This window comes from Pteropus vampyrus, unplaced genomic scaffold, assembly GCF_000151845.1.
Source record: "Pteropus vampyrus isolate Shadow unplaced genomic scaffold, Pvam_2.0 Scaffold463, whole genome shotgun sequence".
Lineage (NCBI taxonomy): Eukaryota > Metazoa > Chordata > Mammalia > Chiroptera > Pteropodidae > Pteropus > Pteropus vampyrus.
The window spans coordinates 522,265-541,006 of record NW_011889244.1 but is presented as its reverse complement, the minus strand read 5'-3'; the positions used below and the strand labels follow the sequence as shown (position 1 = coordinate 541,006).

Here is an 18,742-nt window from a genome sequence, read left to right as displayed (position 1 = left end):
ACATACTCCTAAATAAAGGGCGATCCCAAAGATCTGTGCATAACTCTACTTAACTACCAGCAGCCAGAGAACTGGTAGTTTTTGGTTGGGAGTACCATACAAACATTGTATCTAAAATAGCGAATTAAAGATTCTTTAAATTATTACATCAAAACTTGAGCAAGTGGAAAGTAGCACCATGTAGTATCAATTTCATATAGAAGTTTATATAAATTTTAATTTTCTTAAGTGAATAGAGAAAAGCTGCCATGTTCCTTAGTATAAAATAGATTCCCAGTAAATGATAATTTCTTTTCTCCTATTAGATAGTAATTTTGCTGAGCAAAGGGGCCATAGATCAGGAAACTTTGCATTCTGCACAATGCTGTACACATAGTAGGAACTCAAATAGTTGCTGAATGGAAAATAAAAAGATTCTGACCTCTGTAAAATATGATTTTAGTTTCATCGAAAAAGTTGAAAAGTAATGGGTTTATATAGTTTGTCTTTCTTTTGGTATAAATTAGGTAATGAGATGAGATGAACAACTCTTAATATTGCTATAAGCCAACCATAATACTAATATTTCAGATTAATCTAACATCTTTTTCTTCTGTGGCTCAGTGCATTTGTGCAAATCATTTTGTAACCACCTTCAGCTGTTTACTCCCTGCTTTATAATTGTGAGTCATCACACCATTTCTGTAGAACAGTTAGGGATGGGTCCTTCCTGGATTGATTGACGTTCAGAGTTAGTCTTTCCTGTCTCCTTTGCTTGTTTTGATGCTACCTGGTGGAGAGTTTTTTCTTGAAATCTGTAATAATCAAATAAAGTAGTAACATTTTCTCATGTATAAAAAGGATTTGTTAGATGTCCCAATGAAGAACATTCTTGTGTGTTGATAGACAGTCTTGCCAATGGTGACCCTGGGTTGTCTCCATCTTCATTCTGTTTCTTTTTCTAATGATTTTTAGGTTGATGTGGTATGGCAAACAGCAGCAATGACGAGTGATTGGCTCTTTGTAATTGATGATAGCTTTTTTGGAGTTGTTAAGTTTTCGCTTTTCCTTTGGTACCCAGTTTAAGACCATATCTATCACCTGTTTTTAATGTTTTAGCTACACAAGGTGACAGCTGTACCTTGTGTTTGGTTTATGTTTCTCTAGCTGAGATCGGGAGGCGCACAAGTGTTGGAAGGCTGCATTGCCGAAATTCACAACATCACCAGCTTAGACATCTCCGACAATGGTAAGTCAGAAATCAGTAAAGAGAAGAAACAATATTATTTGAAGCAAGTTAATAAAGAGAAACTCATCTTGTAGCCCAATCTAGACAACACCTTTATAAAAATGTTATTTTACTGCTTATCTAATAAGACTTTTAAATTTAACAATGGAGTTTATTTATGGAATAAATCTGTGCTAAAGTCTTACTAAGTTGATTCCATGGCCAAAAATGCAAGATCTGTACAGTAAATTAAAAAAAGCCATTTAAAAAAATAAGTACATTGATAAAGGTCTGAAACTGACCTTTTGCTTCTTGCTGATAATAAAGTTGAGCCCTTATTTATTTTTCAGACACTCGTTTCATTAGCATCATTTCTGCTGATTGTAGTAGGAGGAGTATGACCCTGTTACATTTGCAGACAACTGCAGATACCTACCAGTGAACAACGTATTACAATCTTCTCTTAACAAGTGATGGGAGAGTTGAAACATTCTGCCATTCTCCACTCACAATTTCCACTGGCTTTATTTAGCCACTGATTGTGTAAGAGAATGTAGAGAATGAGTTTGTAGAGAATGAGTTTATCTCTGAAATAATCTCAGGAAAGTCATCCAACTGCATGTCGCCTTTGCTTAATTGTGTTCCAGTTGAGTTCACATGTGTTCTGATTCTCCACCTCCTCTCATCCTTTCCAGGTTTAGAGTCTGACCTATCTACCTTAATAGTGTGGCTCAGTAAAAACAGATCAATACAACACCTGGCATTAGGCAGAAATTTTAATAATATGAAATCCAAGTAAGAGTTTTGAGTTTTTTTATATGACAATGATGAAAATAACCAGCCTCCTGAAAACTTTTGGTTTGATTCCACTGTCTACATCTTTAAAATCTCTTTAGAAATCTGGCACCTGTGTTGGACAACTTAGTACAGATGATTCAAGATGAAGAATCAGTGAGTATTATTTTTAAAAACTTTTGCCTAAAGTCTTTGTTACCATTCTTACTAGTTATTTCTACTGGGTTAATACTGATATGCTTTCAAATAATTTTATCTGCATATACACTTTCTATTGTTGTTTTTTAAGAGGAATAAATGCTTGTGCTTTAGTACAGCTATAGAAGGTATGTAAAATTTACCTACTCTTCACTTGATTCAACTCATCACTAATTAAAGGTAGCTTGTAAGTAATAGATTTAAAAGATATAAATTGACTCCTAAGCCCATCTTTTAATAAGCCTTATATTTTCTAATGCTAATCTGCAGGTATGAATTATTATAATATATTGACTTTATGACCTTATTTCATGCTGAGAAATATCATATTGTTAATCTTAGTTTCATCTAGTAATTACACAGAGATACAAGAGACTAAGAAAGTTGTTCCCCATCTAAAATTGCTTCTTGAGCTCTAGTAATCCTTCTTATATTTTTCCCCTTTAGTTGCTTCTGGCCAAGAATTGGTTCGGGGTAAAGAAATTTAATTTCAAATATCCTATTTTGCTACCTTCTTAAAAATATACTAGAAAAAAGGAAAAGATATATTGTGGACAAAATAAGAAGCACTAGTGTTGATTCATTTAAACCTGGTGTGTCACACCTTGCGTTTACTAATGCTCTTTAAGGTTTTATCTCTTTACTGTCTTAGTCCTATTTGGCTGTCAGAATCAGCTTTTATGGTTCCTAAAATCCAGATCAGTTTGTATTCCTACTATGAAGATTTGCATTGCTCATGTTTGTGATAGCTACTTTTGTGGGGCATAAGACTGATTTCCTATATTAATCATGTGAGATATGTCACATATTTAAAAAGTAAAATGTTCCCTTTTGAATTCATATGGGATAGTAGGAAATTCTGTAAACTAACTTTTCCTGAGAAAGCCGAAGGGCCAAGGGAGATGGGAACTGGAACTTTTCCTTGCTTGCCCTGCTTTACACTGCTTTGTGGAGAGAACATTCTGTTCTCCTGCCTCATCATTGTGTGGATATATTTTCTAACTTGTGGGCTAGAAATGAAACTCAGTATTATTTAATGAATTCAAGCGCTTCTCTTTGTCCTCATTTACTAATAAATCCTATATTTTGTTATTCTTGTAAAGTCATTAAAATTAGGGTCATAATTAGGATGTAGTTTACACTTTTCAGAATATAGGCTATTTGTTTTACATATTTAATTTCATTTCATACTACTGTGCTTTATTTACGATTCTGATTTCCCAGTATAGGCCCAGTTTTAAAAGATTGGGTAAGTGAATGTTGCAGAATTATATTTAATATTTATCCCCAAATATTTGTTTCTTAGCATATATTTTAGGAAAATTTATATTTTATGAAAAATATTTTTGTTTCATGTTTTGCTTATTACACAAGGGTCTTCAAACTCCTTTTCTGTAATTTCGAATCTTGCAAAGATAATCTTGATACTTAAAACACACCTAAGAAGATATTTGCAGATGGTAAAAACTTGCTTTGTAAATGTGAGTTGTGTCAAGTTATAAGTTTGAGTTAATGTGCTACTAATAATGTGCACCGAAAAGCTTTTTATGTTTGCGTCATCAAAAAAGTAGGTGGCTTTTTCAAAAAGCAGTTGCCATCAATTTTTTTTATTCTGAATCAGTAATGTGTAAAATAATTTTAAATGATCAGATGTTGAGTCTTGTGACTATGAAAATTCCACCAATAACTGGCACAGTAGAGCTCATTTTTTGTTTTATTTTTAAAAGGTTTTAACATAGATAGTTATTTTTGTTTTTTGTTTTTTTTTATATTCTGACCCTATATATTTTTTATATCCTTGACAGCCAAGGGAATACTTTATTTGCCCAGTATTACACATTAGGTACACTTAGAAAACATAGACAAGTATGGGCTCCAGTGTCACCTTCAATTGCAGACAGTGGTTGTCAGGGTGCAGCTCTCAGTCCTGGGACAGTAACATGGAGGGGCCAAAATGACAAGGAATCTTATTTTGAAGTGTTACATACAAACCTATGTTATAATCAGTAGAACAGAATGTGTTTCTCCTGAGAGTGCCTGCAGCAAGGAGAACAAGTCTCAGATAAGCATGTTCAGCTATGAAAAGAAATAGTAAGATTTCAAATAGTAATGTTCCAAGGTAGTACAATAAATCAAGAAAGGATGACCTTATAAATATGCATGTAATTCAGGTTGTGCTGTTTGCATTAATGAGTCTGCCTGTTATTTTTAAGTATTAACTGGGGTGTACTTGAGTTTGAACATAGTCCTGAAATTGGTGCTTTCTGGCTTGGAGACTTGGCAGTTTTCCAGTATTGGGAAGAAGCTGTAATATATCATTTTCGTAGCAGTTGAATAATGATTATTGAAATGATGAGAGATTTGATTACAGCTTTTTATTAAGGCGACAGTGCCTTTGTTTTCACTTAAAACATTTTCTTGAGTCTGAAGCATATTTAGTTAAGTTTTTCCATTTACTTCAGTGTAGGATCTTAAGAGAATTGAAGCAACCTCACAAAACCTGCTAGAGTCTAAGCACATGTAGGCTTTCGGCTGAGGTTTTAATTGCTTTAGCACTTACCATGCTATTTAACTTTTAAAAGTTCGATTCTAAGTAATATATTACCTTTTGATTTTACCATAGATGTACTCAGTTTAGAAAACATCAAATTTGGGCAGTTAGGACAATAAGTATAGTCCCTTGATAAAACTATAACTAAACTCAGAATGCTGCTTTGTGGATATCTGAGTCTTGAAATCATTAGCATCCTCGTCCTGAGTCCTGCGGCCATTTGGCAGATGTGCCTCAAATAGGCGTGCCTTTGGAAGTCAATGTTTAGTGGTTGAATGGACAGAGATACACCCCAGGCTTTTTGTGGGGGATCATACAGACCGCCAGGCACATCTTGATAGCTCCAGTCCCACAAGCCACCATAGAACCTTGTCATAGATGGCTCTAGAAGCTGTTTCCAGCATCCACCTCTCTGTAGGGTCAGAACTACTTATGGAAAAGCAGATAAAACTGTTCAGTGTGGCTAGGTCAGTGTAGACCACCTTGGGTAATTGAAAGACATTCGTATCCACCAGGGATGTCTGAATTCTGACTTTTAGAGCCACATTGGTTCAAGTCCTGGAATTCTCATGTCATTAAATCAGTTATGGTGTAATCAAAGATTGCAAATTCAAATGTCCACAGGGCTAAGAAGGCAACATAAGTAAGTAAAGTGACCAGGGTGTAAGTAGGCAACCCTAGTCATTTTTTGGTCGGATATTCAGACCAAACAGAGCTGCCTCCAGGCCGAGTGGCTTTCAGTCTCAGGCTTAAATGGACAGTGAGCAGTTTGGCTTAGATTCACCATATAGCTTATGGTAAAAATAAGGTTACCCATTTTAGACTTTTTCTTTTTAATTGTAGGTATATTTTCTGATTGGTACTTATTGAAAGGTAAACCTAAGAATGATGATCAAAGACTGTAGGATAAGCTAACAGAGGCACTGTTGTGTAGGGTTAAGTGTATAGAATCTGAAACCAGGCCATCTGGTTCCAGCTCAGCTACTTTCTAACTATGTGACCTCGGTTGAGTTACTTAACCTTTTTGTTTCTTATTTGGGAAATGGGGATAACAATATCTAACATAAAGATACCTAAGTATTGGGTTCCTGGGAGGATTAAATGAATAAATACATGTAAAAACCTTAAATGGTGGTTCAACATAGTACGTGTTCAATAAATGTCAGCTGTTACTAATCTTGGCTGGTTTTTATTTTCACATTTGTCCATTAATAATTTAAGATGTCATTTCACCTTGCATGAAAATAAAATGGGTAAAAAGGGATAAGGCAGCCATACTGAAGGTAAGAAATTTTTACGTAGCATTTTTACGTAGCATTTTTATTTCATCCTATATTCCACTTCAAAACCTGGCATTTGTGTCTTTGTGTCTTTTCACAGCTTCTCTTAGAGGAGAGGCGCCCACTATCTAGTATGAAAACACAAGCTCTCATGTTTGATTCCAAAGGTCCATTATGCCAGAATCTCAGGTCCCATTTATCAGTATCTTTTAGCCATAAGTTTACAAATGAGGCACTTTGAGCAGTGGGTACCTCCCCTTGATGATTCTTCATGACGTGGGTCATCGAGGATGGTGGCTGCTTTGATAAGCTTGTATGCATGTTGCCTGCTATTTCCTCCACAGCCTCTGCAGTCCTTGTCCCTGGCTGACTCGAAACTCAAGACCGAGGTCACCATCATCATTAACGCCCTGGGAAGCAATACCTCCCTGACCAAAGTGGACATCAGTGGGAATGCCATGGGGGACATGGGAGCCAAGATGCTGGCCAAAGCTCTGCAGATCAACACCAAACTCAGGTACGTGGGCCAGGCCCTGGGCCCTGAGGTGCATGCTCGTTCTAAGGAAGCCCTGCAAACGATGCTGTCCAACGAGCATCAGAGAGCTGGCTGTGCCGAGGTGGCTGAGCTTCCCAACAGGCCAGCTGGGAAGAAGAGATGACAGTTTCAAGTCTTTTGTCAAAATACTGGGGAGGATGTTCCCAAATTTAGACATAGTTACTCCTCGAAGCTTTTGTCTTAAAGATTCCCACTGGGAGGTGAAATCTGATTGAGAGCCGTTGCAATTTCCTTTTAATGTTCGTGTTAAGACTGGCCAGTGGTGGGGAAAGGCAAGGGGCAGCAGAGGAGGGTCTGTGTCAGCGTCAAGTGAGCAGAGCTGAGAAGGCAGCAGGAGCAGCCGGAGGGCTTTTCCTGTACTTGGTATGAGGCCAGCGTCTTGTCCTCCCTCCCCACTTTTGGCCATAGAGAGACAGAAAACCCAAGGGGTACACAAGGTTCACTGGTTCAAAGGAAGTTCACACTGGGTGCTGACTGCTCTCTTCAGTGATTGCCATCCATGTGCTCCCAAGATTGGCTTTCCTTAAGAACTAGCTATGTGGTAACCACTTTCCTTTGGGACTAGCTCCGTGGTAACCATGCAGCTTCTGTCATTCAGACCTGGGTTGTCCATAGTCCAAAAGTCTTGTGAATGAAGAGTTAATTCACACTACTTCCCAAGGCTCTGTCCTGTTCTCTTTGCTCTCCAGTGTAAGACAGAGCTTGAACCTTCTGTCTAAACTGAAGCCAAAATCCCAAACCTGCAGCAGTTTCTTTGAAGGTCAGTAATATGTAGAGAAGGTCATTGAGATTAGGAGTTAGAGATTGTGAGTCTGGGATCATCTAGACAAATGGGAGCCATTTCGTGTATCAGGTGTATTGACAAATCCTAAAGTATCTGTGAAGTATTCACATTCTGAAGGTAAAATAATACTTTTCTTCCAAAATGGGTTTTGTGTTTAAAAAGAAACAACCTCGTATTTATAGTAACTGAGTTTTTGCCAGCAGAATGAGGGGGATTCCTGACATAGCTGATCATACCATATCAGGGCAGCATTAGAAAATATGTTGAGATCCCCTCTAGTTGTTTAGAATGGAAAAGTCTCAGTACCTAGAATTCTTTTTGTTGGACACGAGACTGCTTAGCATCTTCATATATAATTTCAGTCTCAGACGTGAATACTAGACTACCACTGGGAGAAAAAGAAGTCAGGTTTTAGACTTTTTTGGCCTAGTAAAGCATTAATGGTTAGTGAATACGTGTACTGTTCCTTTTAAAAAAAAATTTCATACTAGAGTAAATGTGTGGGGAAATGATCATCCTTGCTTTGTTTGAAACAAGGTTACACACCATTTTTTGCTCACTTAAAGCCATTGTATTAAAGTACCTTGACAGTGTTGCCTGTAAGATTGGTCTTCATTGAGAGACTTATTTCCTCCATTCCTAAGTGTCTGATCATTTCTGCAATTCGGTTTTTGAACAGGACTGTTATATGGGACAAGAACAACATTACTGCACAAGGTTTTCAAGATATAGCTGTTGCTATGGAAAAGTAAGTTTTCATTAGGACTTTTTTCTGAAAAAATACAAAGATGCAATGTTGTTTGTGTGATCTGTGGGGTAAAAGAAGTAGCCGTTGACTGCTCACAAGCCGTGGGACTCGGGAAGACACGGACTTTCTTCTGGTGTGAGTTTCTGCACCTGTAACGCGAGGGCAGATGCGTGTTCTGCTGGAGACCCCACACGGTTGTGAGGATTGGAGAGCACCGGGAGAGGCTGGGAGCCTGGCTTCCTCCTCCTGTGGTTTCACAGTCTATTTCCACTGGGTCTTGCCTTTTTGTCCATTATGATAACTTTGAATCCAGTGGTGAGAAGAAAGCTGAGGCCCAGAAAATTAAAAAAAGTGAAATTGACAGATGGCAAGCCTGGAGCTAACTTGTCTCATTCTAAGAGGCTTTCTTTATGACCTTAGTAACTAGAGTCTGCAATTATTATTTATTGTCACATTTACTTCCCAAGTAAACTAAATGAAGAAATCATAATATAAACATGGCTGGAAAAAATGCTAGAAATCTGGTTCTTTCTGAGGTGTTCAATCCTCGTATTGTATTCTAAAGGTAGAAACGATCAAAGCATTGCAGATGAGAGGTTACAAAATGTGAATGGGCAATAAGAGGCCAGTAGCATGGAAGTCAATTCCTGGAGAAGAGGAGAGGGTGTTCATTCTTTTGTATTTTCCCAGAATTCCCTCCCTGCATGAACCTGGAGCTCTCTTGTCCAGTTTAGTGCTGTGGATACAACCCTAGACCTGGAGTTAGAAGCCCTCCATTCAGTCCTCAGCTTTGTCACAAATAAGCCTATGATACTGAACAAAGCATTTTAAGTAGATTATCCCTAAGTGTCTTCCAATTCTAAATCCCATGACTCTACTATAGCCAGGAAGTTCAATTTGCTGCCACCAGAGGCCATCACTAAACATGGGTAAGGTAGTTTGCACTATCCAGTCACCATAGCTCCCTCTCCCTAGAGCCTTCTATGACTATGGAACCACCTATAATTACTCCTCTTCACCACAAAACCTCCAAATGGAAGCATTTATTTACAGTAGCTTCATTTGAGTGCTAATGGCACAGTTGCCACCCTGATAATGTTGTAGACTGCCAGCCCCGAGTGGTCTTTGTGAGAAGCCAAGGGCACACACATACCCAGTCTTCACCATTTCCAGATTGATGGTTGGGCTCCTTGGATCATAATTTGTTATGCACGGTGTGTTCCAAGATGCCAGTGGTTCAAAACCACATTTGGTTTCAATAAACTCTACTGGTCTGTAGCATGATCAGATTTGGATGAGGGAAAGGAAATCTTCAAGGCTGTGAAAAAGACCTATTATCTCATAGTTTCAGTTCACTGGCTCTTAAACCAAAGAAAAACAATTCTGCTAAAGCAAAGATAGGGAAAAATTAAAATTATAGATAGAACGGCCTTTTCTTTGGGTTATTTTACATTAAGCCACTTTATAAGTTGGACTGGATGGAGAACATTTTTTCCCATTTGATAGTACTTATCTAGATTACTACAGCTATTAAGATGATTGTTTATCATTTCTTCATCATTAGAGCCTTATTTTAGGAAGTAGTTGTTAAGGTACTTTTTCAGTAAAAGTCATCTAAATATTCATAAAAATCACATTGTGAGTGCTGTTTGTAGCAGGGTCGGGATCAAAGGCTGGAGTGCAGATTCAGTCTGTGTTTTCCTCATACCAAGTGACTCTCTTGCACTCTTGTGTCTAATCAGCTGGTCAGCCATGGTGAGATAATGTGAACACAGGACTCCTGGCGGTTTCATTTGATGTCCAGAGCATGGGGGTGATCGTGTTTGCAAACTGCAGAGACCTGCAGCGATCAGGGTATTGAGCCAGGCAGGAAACTACTGCCAGCAACTTTTCTGAAGACAATCCTATGTCTTGGACTTGCTCATTTAAAGGAGCCCAGAGCCTGAATAGACTATTTTTGTGGATGCTAATGTAATGTCCTTGCTTTGTAAGCACAAGTTTTGTGTCGATTTTTTATTTTTCCTCTAACAGTTGGGTTCTAGCTGTCACCATAGCTACCGTGCTGATCTGGTACATTCAGATCTCCCAGCGACTAAAGCCCAAGCAGCAGGCTGATACTGGGCTTTCTTTTCGGCTTCCTCTCAGTCCGTCATTCCAGTCCCAATTTGAACGTTCCATCCTTGATATAATTGAAAACTGAAAACAAAACAAAACCACATTCCTGAAAGTTGTGTCAGTTTCGTCAGATTTCCTGAGTTGATGAGGTCCCTGTGGTGCTGCCGCGTAGACACTGGTCTGCAGTCTGGGGGCCTAAGATGTACTGATCATTCAAAATTTTCTAAGACAGTCTGACAACCATCTTTTGGGATTTTAAAAGAGCGATGAGTTAAGGTAATAGGGTATTTTTAAATAAACATTATTTTCTCCTTTTTCTAGGAACTACACATTGAGATTTATGCCAATTCCTATGTATGATGCTTCTCAAGCCCTCAAGACAAACCCTGAGAAAACAGAAGAGGCTCTGCAGAAGGTAGTGAAGAATCAGTAGTTTAATTGTAATAAATTCACATTCGAATTGGATTATGTTCATGATACTCCTGAACATACGAACAGTACTTTGTATTTTACAAAGCTTTTTCACATTATCTCATATTCTTAGGATCATGACTGGCATAATGCATAAATGGGGAAGGAATAACGTTAAACCGAACCTTGTCATGGAATTTCAGTGGAATAGAGTAACATCCTTATGACATCAACATGCCAGAGCTTAAGCATAGATGACTTCCTGTTACCCTTTTGAGAACTGTAGACCTGAATGTCACCTTGTTCAACCTCCCTCTTTCATCCTCAACAGACAGAACCTTCCCTCTCTTCCTCATCAAAAATTTAAGTTATTACTGTGATCTTCCTTCACGTTTGTCTGTGGATATGTCTAAATCTAGACCCATTCCCACATCCTTTCTGGCAAACCGAGAGGATGAAGGGTGCATCCCCCTTCAGAGTCCAGCCACCATGGTGCCTTGACCCCACCGTCCTCTGCCCTGTGCTGGAAGCTTGCCCCATTCCCTTGCTCTCCTGTGTCTTTTTCCTTCTCTTTCTATGGTTATGGTTACCTTTCTCTCCATTTTTAGATATGTTCAAATATTTCCTATTCGTAGAAGCCTACTTCACCTTGACTATTTGTCATTGGGGAAAATTTTTTTCCCCTCTTTGTGCTCTCTCCTTGGTGATACAACCCTCCATGCTGTCTCCCAAGCTTGGCTTTCCTTCCTCATGCCTTCCTCAGTCAGTCAGTCACCACAGTTACAGATTCTAGAGCATAAATTTCTTCATTTGCTCTCCTCCCTCTATTTCTATGAAAGATTCCTTCGTTCATACCTCAGCACTCTCACCAGGATTATTGTCGCATTTGCCTCCTCTTATCTATTGTCCATGTTGCAGTCAAAACTTGCCATCTAATTTCATGATGAATTTGAATGGACTAAAACCTCTAATCCACCCATTCCTAGTGGTTTTTGGGAGAAAGCCTGACCTCCTTAACATGGCATGAAATTTTGCCCAGAATTGGCCTTCTGTTCCCCTCCAGCTTCATGTTCTACCGACCATGATGCTTTGTTATGCTCAACCTCTTAGAACATGTTAGAAATACAAATTCTTGGGCCTCAGAAACTGGACTGGGACTCAGCAGTCTGTGTTTTCACAAACTCTCCTAGTGATTATGAAGTGTGAGAATCACTACTCTAATTTAGATGGTACTCATGCTTTCCCCACTATCTTGCATGTCCGTGAGATTGAAATTAAGTGTCAGCTCATCCAGGAAGATGTCTCAGAGTCCCCTTTCCCCGCTAGGTAGATTTTCTTTTCATAATTTCCTCTGTCACTGGCCTTGTGACATTGTTTTAAGCTACCTGCCTCCATATGTTTTTCTCCCAGTGACTGTGAACTCCTCAAAGGCAGAGTCTGTGTATTTTTCATTTTTTTTTATTCTCGGTAGCTGGCATAGTGGCCTGGCATGCATGCCAGGATGCTCCTTAAACATTTGTTGAAAAAAAAGAATAAGATTGGGAGTGGAGAGGAGAGAAAGCTGAGGTGTGGTAAAAAAATCATTCAAGATTTGGATCAAAAGATTTGACTATATCAAACTTGGCCTAGCTTTGTAATTTCAATAAGTTAATTTTTCTGTATTTTAGTGTCTTCATCTATATAAATAAGGAAAATAAAGCTATATGATAATTATGTTTAGCAGACACTTAACATCTAATTTTTGCTTGGTGCCTGACACTGCTTTAAATGCTTACCATAAATTAATACATGTACTATTTAAAATAAACCCATGAGATAGGTTATATTATATCCTTATTTTACAGATAAGAACACTGAAGGGCAGGGAGACAGTAATTTGCCTAAGGTGGCAACAAGGTAGTATATGTGAAAAGCAATTTGTAGACCATAAAGCAACATACAAATGCTGGATCCTAAAGGATATTAACTTATAACAAAAGATGTACTTTTTTTAACTTGATAATATGTTTTCCTTAATATATCCAGAATATTATTTCAAGATGTAATCAATATAAAAATTAATGAGATATTTTGTTTTTTATACTAAGTTATAAATTTGGTGTTATTTTTTAATACTTTTTTTATTTTTCAAATACAGTTGGCATACAATATTATATTAGTTTTACACCATTGTGGTTAGACATTTATATAACTTACAAAGTGATGAACCCAAAATCTAATACCCATCTGACACCATACATAATTATTATAATATTATTGATTATATTCCTTATGCTGTAGTTTACATCCCCATGGCTATTTTATGACTACCAATTTGAACTTCTTAATCTCTTCTCCTTTTTCACCGCCCCCCCCAACCCTTTTCCCATTTGGCAGCCATCAAAATGGTCTCTGTATCTATGTTTGTTTCTGTTTTGTTCGATCATTTATGTTGTTCTTTAGATTCCGCATGTAACTGAAATCTTATGGCATTTGTCTTTCTCTGTCTGACTTACTCCACTCAGCATGATACCCTCTAAGTCCATCTCTGTTGTTGCAGATGACAAGATTTCATTCTTTTGTTATGGCTGAGTAATATTCCATTGTTTATGTGTACTACCTCTTCTTTGTCCATTCGTTCATTGGTAGACACCAGGTTGCTTCCATATCTTGGTTGTTTGCATGTCAGTGGGAGTGATTGACCCTCAGGCTGATTGGTTGTGAGAACTGACTGGTGAGGGGCTGGCTCTGTGGAGCTGAATTCACTTTAGCAGGACTCTGGTGTCTGCCCAGTCTGCCCTTTGGGTGTATTATCCTCAGATGCAGCCCCGGGTGGTGCTCCAGTCTTGTCCAAAGTTGGCCACTGGGTGTGCTGCCTGCGGGACTTCCTGCGAGGGCCCCGCCACAGGCTAAGTTCAGCTGAAGCCTGTGCCCTTCCCAGGATCACCTGGCATGAGCCACCAAACAATTCATAGGTGGCCACTACCCACACTGGGCTTAGAGACGCCTAGAGAGGCCAAGCCATGACTTGAGGTCAACTGCCACTTGTGTCAGGCTGCTCAGAAAGAAGTAAGGGGCATACCAAGGCCAGATGCTGCTTGTTTAGATTTTGTGAACCTCTGAGAGATTTTAGGAAAGTCCACAGCACAAGCCAAGACAGGTCGTTTGTATAGAAAAGCTTCTAAAAGTGTTTGTATAGAAAAGCCTCCAAAAGTGGGACTGCAAGTTGGATGGGGCAGGGTCTCAGGGAATCTCCAGGACTGGGCAAACCAGTGTTAGCCAGGTTCATGGAGATTCACATGGAGTCAGCCTGTGTCTGCATGCCTAGAGGTATGGACAGCTCAACAAAGGAACAATGACTTCCACCAGGACTTCTGTGTGGGAGAAAGCTGTCCCTTCAGCCCTCACCCTGAAGCCAGACCATTCATTTCCTCCCAGTATGCCCCTGGTACCTTTCAAGCTGTTGCCCCAGTGCTGGAGCTCAAAGCAAGTGAGTCCCTCAGCAAGTAAGTCTGTGTGTGAGCCCTTTAAGAGAAATGTCTATCTCTCTAGTTGCCTTCTGTTTCACTCAGCCACAGTCTTCTCTGGTTTTCACAGCAAGGAGTCATGGAGACTCTTCTCGGCACTTGAACCCTGGGCTGGAGTATGGGGTTGGGACCCCCTCACTCCTTGGGGGGCACCTCCACAGCTGAGATATTGCTCCCAATCTTTAACCACCACACGTGGCAATTAGACCAGGCCATTCCACGTCTCTTCCCTTCCTACCAGTCTCAAGGTAGCTTCTTCTGTCCTTAGTTGTAGGACTTCATTCAGTTCAGCTAGACTTCAGGTCATTCTCAATGATGGTTGTTCTGTAGTTGTAATTTTGATGTCATGAGAAGAGGCAAACACAGTGTTTACCTACTCCACCAGCTTGACCAGGATCTAGAACATATATTCTTGACAAGCCAGGTTTCTGGTTTCAGATTTGACTTGTAAAGAGTGTGGAAGTCATCATTCTCATCTTCATAAGAAAAAAAGCTGAGTAAACAGAAAAATCAATGATTGTTTTTATATCCATCAGAGAATTGAGGTTAAAAAGCAAACTCACCCTGGACAGGAACACAGAGAATCACAGTGAGTCAAAGCCAAGATCAGGGGCAGGATGAACTGCTGGAGGCTTAATGTGAACAACATAGGTTAAAAGCTGAAAACAGATAGGGGCCCAGTCTTAAGGAGGCCCTGACCCTCTCATGTGTTTTACCTCCAGGAGTTCCACCAGGTTATCACATTAAAGATTGTAGAAAAATCCCTTCATGCTTCTGGCAGGAGGAAGGGAAAAAAATAACTGGTTTGAAATACACACAGAGGTTTCCGTCCTCCATAACAGAGGCCTACCGTCCAGGTTATCTACTCTGCCAGAGCCTTGTCTGCCCTGGGAAAAGACAGCTGGACAACCTCAGCCCCCACTAACCTTCCTGTTTTACGTAAAAGAAAGTGGTAAAAAGGCCAAGAAACACTTCTGAAGGTCACAACCCAGGGACTTAGCCCCACTAATAAAAACTAAATTTAATCAAAAGACTGACCACCACATCTAGTATAATAATATGGATTACAACTGAGCAACCTGCAAGGCACTCTATTTAAGGAGTTTCTAGGGAAACCACAGTACAACAGGGGAGACAAACACAAGCACACTGAAAAAAATTAAAGTTTCTAGCACCTACAGCTTCAGCAAACATTCAACAATCTGGCTTCTAGCTAGATTAGCATAAAACCTCACACTAAAAGCTTGATCATCTCAATTTCCTATTACCAGGTACATCATATCTGGCTTTGAACAGAAAATTACAAGGCATGCTAAAAAGCAAGAAGAAACTCACTGAGAAGAGAAAAAGCAAACATCAGAACCAGACTCAGATGTGACACAGATTTTGGAATTATGATACAGAATTTAAAATGACTATGATTAATATGTTCTCTAATGAACAAGTAAAATGAAATCAAGAACAGATAGATAATACAAGCAGAGAGATAGAAACTCTAAGAAAAAATTAAAAGGAAATGTCTAGAGATCAAAAAACACTTAACAAAAATGAAAAATGCCTTTTATGAGTTCATCAATAAACTGGGCACAGCCGAAGAAAGAACCATTGAATTGAAGATGTGTCATTAGCTACTTCCCAAACCAAAATGCAAAGAGGAAAAAAAAATAGGAGAAAAAAACAACAGAATATCCCAGAACTGTGGGACAATTACAAAAGATTAAACAGCCATGCAATTGGAATACCAGAAGGAGAAGCAAGGGAAAGGAACAGAAGAAGTTTCTGACATAATAGTGGCAGAGAATTTTCCAAAATTAAAGACAGACACCAAACTACAGATCCAGGAATTTCAGAGAACAGTCTGCACGTAGTCATATTCAAACTGCAGAAAAACAAAGACAAGGAGAAAATCTTGAAAGAAGCCAGAAGAAAAAAAGCACCTTACCTATCGAGAAATATAGACAAAAATCACATCAGACATTTAGTCAGAAATCACATAAGCAAAAAGAGAGTGGACTACAGTATTTAATGTTGAAAGAAAAAAAAACCCTAGCAGCCTAGAATTCTGTATCTGGTAAAAATTTCTTTCAAAAGTAAAGAAATGAAGACTTTCTAAGATGGCAGTGTTACAAGGGATAGGAGGGAGAAATTGTCAGGACTCTGTTATAAGGGACCCGTACTGCTTGTGAAATAGTATAGTGTTATTTGAAAGTGGGCATGGATTAGTTATAAATGTACATTGCTAACACTAGGGCTAAAAAACTTAAAACCACTTAAAAAACTTAAAAATAAGTATAATTGATATGTGCTAATAGAAATGAAAAATGCAATCATACTATAGTTAAAATCAGAGAAGGCAGATAAAGAGACAAGAAAAGAGTAAATGCAACAAATAGAAAATAGTTACCAATGTGGTAGATATTAATCCAACTCTAGCAAGGCATGTTTTACAGGTCAGGAAACTAAAAGTAGATCCATAAAATGGGACTAAGGGCAAAGGAGGATCCCAATATGTTAATTTTAAAATTTATGGTTTTTAATGAAAAAAATTGGTGAAGTTAAAGCTCATCTTTATTGTTTTTTTTATCCTGTAATATTTACTATGCTTTTATATACTCATCTTCATTTTAATAGAACTCTATCCTCTAGAAGAAATATGGCTCTTTAATTTTACTCTACTGAAGAACAATGTTGTAATTCTATACTCAACCTTTATAAATTTTTTTAAACACAAGATTTCTTTATTAAAACAGGGATTTTGCCTCTTGTGCTGCTGTTGTTTTCAGCAGTGAGACTGGAGATGTCTGACTAGCTCTAGACTGTCCCCCAGGTAGCCCTGTGCGGCCCTGGGTCCCACAAAATGATCATGACAGCCTTGGCCCTTCCCTTACCATCTGACCGGAGTCAGGCCCTCTGTCTTTAGTCCCTAGGAGGTGAGGTCTCTGTCCCTGGTCTGGAATAATGCACGGAAGGAGAGTTTACCCTGTTGATCCAAGATGCAACCACTTTTAGCAGTGATGTGTACATGACTGATATTAAAGGCAATCAAACATTGCTATTCTTCTTTTCCCTTGTACCAGCTTTTAGAAAGGAACTTAGAATTTTATCTTCCAAAAAGTTCCCTTCAGGCTTGGTCTGTGCAGCACCATTAGTACACTTGGGGAACGTCTAGAAATGCATGGGCCAGCCTTGGGCATCACCAGTGTGTGAGCTGAACCTCCTGGGTAAACAGTCTGCTCCGAGAACTGGCCCACAGACAGTGCTTCCCAAGGCCAAATATAAAAGAACAAATAACAGAACAGAAGCACCAAGGCTGGTGGTGATGTAAATCTACCACATTTCAGGCAAGAATCTTTTTAGCAAAAAAATTTTACTTTGATGGCAATGTCACCTTGGAAAGAGGTGACTTCTTGGAGAGCAGCAAGAGAAAACTAATGTACTCTAATGTCATGGTATCAATGTGTCACTTTCATGATATTTCATTTCAGGGATCTTTTCGTTTTTATAATTTCTTCATTTCTGTTTAGTAAAAAGGTAGATTTTGTTCTGCTTTATAGTTTCCAGGGATGATAGTAATTATAATCGGTATTAACTAGTAGTCATTTTTGCATAAGGAAAATGAAAATGAAAATGTAATCATACCAAGAGCTTCCCAATTATTAGAAGTTCTTATAAGACCAGGGAACCATAGTGGTAAATTAAAAGCCCAATGATTAAGTGGTGTTATTAGAAACAAACAAAAACAACAACTGAAAAAAAAATGGATGGCACAATTACCCATCTCCAATTACTCTTTAAAATACGTCTTTCTAGGTATCAGTCATTCCCAATAGCTAATCCTACGTTTTTATTCAATATGTATCCATTGCATATTGTTCTTCTTAAATGCTTTATTTCAATCTAGTTATCATTTGTACTTTTGAATTTTTCATAGGAGATTGTTTAAAAATACAAATAGTCAATCAACTTCAAGATTTCTCATTTTCTGTGGAAATCCATTTTTTTATTTTCTGTATTTGCTAAAATCAGTTCCATTTACAAGAAAGTATGAAAACCAGGTGAATTAATGAAACTAATATGTCTTCGAGTTTTACCAGCCCGTATTCTTCAAATGCTGTATCTATTTTCTCTTTTATTTTTTCCTTAAGGAGTTTTCTAAGTGCTGGTGGATTCTACCACTGGCTGCGAGGTTCAGAGTATCATCCATACCCCTTGGGGACATTCATTAACTTCTCAACTGTTTAGTGGTTAAAAATTTATGAGAGAGAAAGAACTGAGATTGTGTGCAGGAGAGTGATGAAAAGTTGCTGAGGGGTCTCCAGCCTTACAGGCAATTAAACACTTCCTTGTCTTTGTTCACTAGAGTCACATAAAAATTACTCCAGTTACCTGCTAGTTAACTTTCTAACTAAAAACACCAATAATGCTACACAGTGATTGCCAGTTTCCCCATCTCATATGTTTTATGGGGTCAAGGTACTTATAGGATGTGCGAATTAGTGCTTTGGTTTTAAGTTCAGCGACTGGCTTTTCACTTATAACTTTACTCTCTGCTGAGTCAAAATGTGTTCTTGAGAGAAACATGTGCTTAATT

General features: G+C 38.5%; 1 protein-coding gene across 9 annotated transcripts in view; it reads left to right on the top strand.

The window, feature by feature from the left end:
• Nucleotides 1-18,742, top strand: part of CARMIL1 (capping protein regulator and myosin 1 linker 1) — a 268,640-nt gene that overhangs the window by 168,348 nt on the left and 81,550 nt on the right. For all 9 annotated transcript variants that reach the window (XM_023524450.1, XM_023524453.1, XM_023524449.1 and 6 more), the window contains 6 exons: nucleotides 1,147-1,228; nucleotides 1,903-2,002; nucleotides 2,104-2,158; nucleotides 6,376-6,548; nucleotides 8,051-8,119; nucleotides 10,556-10,649. In XM_023524450.1, coding sequence (XP_023380218.1) covers nucleotides 1,147-1,228; nucleotides 1,903-2,002; nucleotides 2,104-2,158; nucleotides 6,376-6,548; nucleotides 8,051-8,119; nucleotides 10,556-10,649 — 573 coding nt within the window. The remainder of the gene's footprint in view (nucleotides 1-1,146; nucleotides 1,229-1,902; nucleotides 2,003-2,103; nucleotides 2,159-6,375; nucleotides 6,549-8,050; nucleotides 8,120-10,555; nucleotides 10,650-18,742) is intronic.